The sequence below is a fragment of the Physcomitrium patens genome, chromosome 19 (assembly GCF_059467195.1).
Source record: "Physcomitrium patens ecotype Gransden chromosome 19, ASM5946719v1, whole genome shotgun sequence".
NCBI lineage: Eukaryota > Viridiplantae > Streptophyta > Bryopsida > Funariales > Funariaceae > Physcomitrium > Physcomitrium patens.
The window spans coordinates 13571212-13577211 of record NC_143428.1 but is presented as its reverse complement, the minus strand read 5'-3'; the positions used below and the strand labels follow the sequence as shown (position 1 = coordinate 13577211).

At 37.3% G+C, this 6000-nt stretch overlaps 1 protein-coding gene across 1 annotated transcript; it reads left to right on the top strand.

Moving 5' to 3' along the window:
* Positions 1-1294: 1294 nt before the first annotated feature.
* Positions 1295-5034, top strand: LOC112272841 (eukaryotic initiation factor 4A-3). The gene is made up of 9 exons (XM_024500997.3): positions 1295-1568; positions 1885-2223; positions 2557-2797; positions 3054-3134; positions 3323-3430; positions 3615-3734; positions 3977-4144; positions 4485-4571; positions 4685-5034. Exons 2-9 carry the CDS (start codon positions 1916-1918, stop codon positions 4796-4798), a joined length of 1227 nt encoding a protein of 408 aa, XP_024356765.1. The 5' UTR covers positions 1295-1568; positions 1885-1915; the 3' UTR covers positions 4799-5034.
* Positions 5035-6000: the final 966 nt, after the last annotated feature.

Sequence of the window (6000 nt, the reverse complement as noted above, 5' to 3'; positions counted from 1 at the left end):
GATTTAGAAAACATGAGTCCTTAATAATTTGATAGGAATAAAGACAAAATAAAATAACAAGGTTATAAATCAAAACAATTATAAGGATTTCAAAGACCAATTCCACATAATGTACTAGAATGTGACACATGGTTATGTCTTCCTCTTTAATTTACTATGTGAATTGCTCTACACAAATCCTTAATTGGATTTATTATAAACCATTGTATAAACCATGTAACATATATTAAATATATAAGAATAATATATATATATATATATATACATGTTGTTTTAAAAAATATAATATTTTAAACATTCAATTTTATGTGAAATATTTTTTTGGATTTTGGTTATTACTTTATATTTTTGGTAGAAGATGATTTTTTTTACAAAAATGAAATAATATATTTTTTTGATTTTTTATAAGAAGCACTTTTAGCAACTATGTTATTTATTCATCCTCAAACTTCATATATGTATTATGCTCTTAGGAGGTATTGAAAATTTACTAAGCACTTTATTAAATATCTTTAATATTTGGTACATGTGCAATACATATTGATATAAATAGATTTTTTATTATTATTTAAAAATAATTAACATTCTGCTTGTTCTTTTGTAACAAAATGTGGTCTAAGAACATCTTATATAAATAAATTACAGTGTAATTACATGTTTTAACTTAAGTTTTGATGTGCGCCTCTGTGTTTCATTATTAAAGTTTTTGTGTTAAAGAATAAATCATGAATTTCGTATAATTTATGTTACAGTTCATATATTTATGATTTGTTACAATGTATATGTTAAAAAAAAAAAAAAAAAAAAAAACACAATAAATGAACAAACATCACTACTTAAAACTACATTCATGTACTTATGTTTGAAATATCTACACGGTTCAAAGCTTTAAAAAAATAACACATGGTAGGGCTAATGCATTATTAAAGGAGGTTGATGCAGATAATTATAGAAGCGCAACTATTGAATTATCAGGTAAAAACTAAAATTCTTTCTCATCTTTATATATATACACAACTTGATAAAATTTAATAATTGGTAATAGTTCTGAATAATACCACTACTTATAAAATTATAGAAAATGATATTTAGGTCGTTCAGGTTTCGAGGAATGGATGGGCACGCGAAGTGCAAGGTTCATCCACAACATCCATCCACACTATTCATAAACATTCCACCAATAAACATTCTTCCACTTCGATTCATCCACATCCATCCTGACCTAAAAATGGGGTAGCAGAGTCGTAGTCTTCGTGAAGACGGGGGTCGAGCATCGACGAACTAGGGTTGGAATTCGGTAACGCGATGAGGCGATGAGCAACGAGTGAGCGATGGCAGTGGGAGAACACGGTGCGGCGTATTGATACCACTGCTGTTGTGGTGAGGCGGGCCGGGCATTCATTCCCTCCTCCTTCGACTCCTCCATTGTGGCAAACCGGGGCGGGAACTCGCCGTCGCCACACCGCGGGACCAGAGGATCTCACGGCACCCTCGCGCTACTGGACCCGAAGTGCAACCACGACTAGGGTTGCATCTGCGTCTCGTTTCGCTCCACCCTTCTCCTTCACGTACGCATCTACTCTGCCCTCTATCGTTTTGAGAAGGATTCTATGCTCCGGTTATCGGTGTTGAGTTCGTATTGTGGCGTGCCGATGTTTGGCGCGGTTTAGGGTTTTAGGGTTTTTAATTTTTTTTCGTTTTGTCCTTGGGTTCAAACTCCACCCAGGATAGGAGCGGGTGCGGTAATTGCTTCTGTCTGGGGTCATATATATATATATATATATATATATATATATATATATTGCAAGCGTGTTGGTGGGTGGTGGCATTTTGCGTATTTGTTAATTGGTTGATTAATATAGTTTTCTTTGTCGGTGAATGAAGGCGCATTAGGGTTTGAAGTTTCTGATCAGCCATGGCTGCCGCGACGGGGGGTACGAGGAATCGGATGGGGCGAGAGGAGCTCGAGGAAGGTGAGAATCTCGTATTTGAGACGAGCGCGGGCGTGGAAGTCATTTCCAGCTTCGATCAGATGGGTATTCGGGAGGACCTGTTGCGAGGCATTTATGCTTACGGGTTTGAGAAGCCGTCCGCTATTCAACAGCGAGCAGTGATGCCTATTATAAGTGGCCGGGATGCTATAGCCCAAGCGCAGTCTGGAACAGGGAAAACCTCTATGATTGCCCTAACCGTTTGTCAAATGATTGACATTGCAACCCGTGAGTGAGTGTCTTCTCCTCCTGAGTGCCTACACTTCGTGTATTGGTAACGTTCTCGTTAGAAAAATAATCTCTGTTTGATGAAACTGTCTTAATGACAATCGCACTTCATGGCATGCACAAATTTACCAGGGCTTACGTAGGGTTGTGTGAAAATTTAGATTTTAGGACGCCTTAATTTTAAGGGTCTATTTTTTGGATTCATTGGACTAGATAAAGTCCTTTTAGTTCTATGATTTTCAGTCACCTGCATGATAGGTGAAACTGGTTGCTTATTGAGACTTGATATCGAAACACTTGAAACTCCATTTCTCTAACTTACTTTTGATATCAACAGGGTGCAAGCTCTTATATTGTCACCCACCAGAGAGCTTGCTGCTCAGACGGAGAAGGTGATTCTCGCAATCGGCGACTTCATGAATGTTCAAGCTCATGCTTGCATTGGGGGGAAGAGCATTGGGGAAGATATCCGGAAGCTTGAATATGGTGTACATGTTGTATCTGGAACTCCTGGGAGAGTTTATGATATGATAAAGAGAAGGACGTTGCGGACGCGGTCTATCAAGCTCCTGATCTTGGTATGAATATGCCCCTTCGTCACTGTGTTAAGAACCCAGCTCGTAGGGTCTGATTCGCATACCTTTAACGTGAGAGAACCCGGTCAAGTAGTGGAAGAAAAGAGTATTTAGGTACTCTTGCACTGGATGTAGTTCTTTATGTCTCCAGGAGCTTTTTCTAGATAAGTTCTACATAATTGAATGAGTTTACGAAGTGTTAGTTAGTTCTATATATCCTTCTGGTTATTTCAGTTTTTAACGGATTTTGGTGATTCAGGATGAATCGGATGAAATGCTCAGCAGAGGATTCAAGGACCAGATTTACGATGTTTATCGTTATCTGCCCCCTGAGTTGCAGGTAATTGTTGTGGCGAGATTTTTTCGAGTTTTTCTACGCTGTTATCATGAACTAAGTATTTAGTGGAGAAACGCAGCTGTAGTGCGAATTGCCATATACATTCATACTGCCACCTGTAGGTGCGCCAAGTGTACATTGAAATGATCTACCTGGATAACATGTGTGATTCGGTGTGTGGATTGATACAGGTTGTATTAGTGTCTGCAACTTTGCCTCATGAAATTTTGGAAATGACGAACAAGTTCATGACTGACCCTGTACGAATCTTGGTGAAACGTGATGAGTTGACTCTGGAGGTGAGACCATGCATCTGATTCCTCATTGCATAGGGTGCAATGTCTGATGCCACCACTCCCAGGATAAATGACCAGCGGCAGTTGTACTGTTATTTCTATTTTCCAATCACTTTTTTATCTTGTTTTATCTTGCTTTCGGTGTATGTCGAAATATGACATTTTTATTGGGTTCCTTCTTTGAAAGGGAATAAAACAATTTTTTGTGGCCGTCGAAAGAGAAGAATGGAAGTTCGATACATTGTGTGATCTCTATGACACACTTACAATTACCCAGGCTGTTATTTTTTGCAACACAAAGCGGAAGGTAAGTATATCACCCATGCGTCCTGGTCTGACTGACGAGTTGAATCTAATTGCTGATGGTTGGTTGCTTATGACTGTCAGGAGCTAAGTTGTTTCGTTATTGCTATCAGTGATGTTTTACAACAGTTGGATAATTTCTGTAAGCCTAAGTGTGTACAAGTTAGGATTTGGTGATCTTATGTCAAAGAAAAATCAGTATATAGAGTCAGTCTTGGAAATAGCTGAAATTATTTGTTTTTGCAGGTGGACTGGCTGACAGAAAAGATGAGAAGTAACAATTTTACCGTGTCTGCAATGCACGGCGACATGCCCCAAAAGGAACGTGATGCAATCATGGCCGAGTTTCGGTCTGGCACTACACGGGTTCTCATTACAACAGACGTCTGGGCTCGTGGTCTTGATGTGCAACAAGTAGGTTTTTCCTTTTGTTTTCTCGCCTTGTTTGTGTTCATATTTTGCGAAGTAGATGTGGTAATGGAACAGTGAAGTTCTGTACCATTATGCCGTTATTGCAGCAACTTTTTAGATGTCTTGATTCTTTTCAGAACATGTCAGTCCCTGTGCTTGAAGGATTTCATGACTGTGTTTACAATGGTATTTGTGTAGTGTGGACATATCCATGGCTTTTGATTAAGCCCTGTATTTGCGAAATGCTCTCTACTGTTCAGTACGATGGTTTTCCAGGTCCCACTCTTGTTTTTATGAAGGTTCTCAATAGAGAGCATCGATGTGACTTTGATTGTTCTGGCAGGTCTCTTTGGTAATCAACTATGATCTTCCCAATAACCGTGAATTGTACATTCATCGTATTGGTCGCTCAGGGCGATTTGGGCGGAAGGTATGTCTTTGCCTTTCTTTTATTTGAAGCAGGTTCTTTAAAGTGTAATTTAAGATTCCTTTTATTTTAATCTCTCAATATCCGGACAACTTATCCCACCAATCGATGTGCAGGGTGTAGCTATTAACTTTGTAAGGAGCGATGACATCCGAATTTTGCGAGACATAGAGCAGTACTACAGTACCCAAATCGATGAAATGCCTATGAATGTAGCTGATTTAATATGAGGAGTCAGGGATAACGTTAGCGTTGCTAAAAGGGGCGGATTAAATTCCCAGGCTTATAACTAATCATCTGCTTTTGTAAAGTAGACTTCCCGAAAGCCCTTGCTTTCTTAATAGCTTAGAAACTGTTGATAAGGTTTTTGGTTAGACGACCTTTCGCGTCTTATGTCTTCTGGTGAATTTGTAGTTCTTGCCATTTTTCTTGTATGAATTAAACTTTTGGAAGCATTTGTTTGTTAGTCATTGCAAGGTTTTTTTTTCCATCGTAGTGATAACATTACCTTCGTAAGTTCTGAGTCACGCACCCTTTTGATTTGAAATGATTGGATGCTGAGCTTGAAATCCGCAGCAGTGAATTCGTTGTGCTTTGTACGATGTGGAGTATTTTCAGCTTTTTGCGTTTTGGTAATATGTATAAACCATAGTTTAGGAGTGTAAATCATAGCTTTGTTTTCCCACACCAGTTACGCATTACAGACCGCTGCTTCCATTGGTGTGTTTTTCTGGTTAGTTTTCGAAGTCTGGTCGGATAGATTCTGTTCAAACTTACAGTAATTCGTAACTCACTTATATTCAAAGAATTTTAGGTTTTATTTATTCAATGTAAGAGATGATTAGAAATAAAAACTCAGGTTGAAAATTGATCGGAATACGAGGGCGTGGATTGTCAGTCCACTGTGGCACGATTTTTGAACCATTGTTTTAATTTTCCAAGATTTTGTTTGTCTAGCCGTTGAACAATTCCCACCATTGGTACATCCATAATCACATTTGGTAATGTAGGTCATTTAATGGAATAAGTTAGAAACATTGTAATTATTAAGGACTTCTCGATATAGAGAAAATACAGAACTTGCTATTTTAGTTTTTTATAGAATCATATTTTATGAATAACTAATTAAAAGTAAGTTATTTGCACCTGAAGTTGAAAGATATTGTTTGGATTAGTTTAGGAACAAAAATGCACTGATCAAAATATATCAATTTTGAGTTTAATTATTAACATATTGCTTTTAGTTCAATTTTTACTGCAAAAGAAAATAGATACAGTCTCGAAACGAATCAAATGATATGTATTATAAAGTTTACTTACCAAAAAGTGTATTAATGATTAAGTGTATTAATTTTATAACACAATAAGTATAATAAATTGCAGATAAAGGTGACTGGATGCATATAATTAAAATTAGATTAATTATGATATG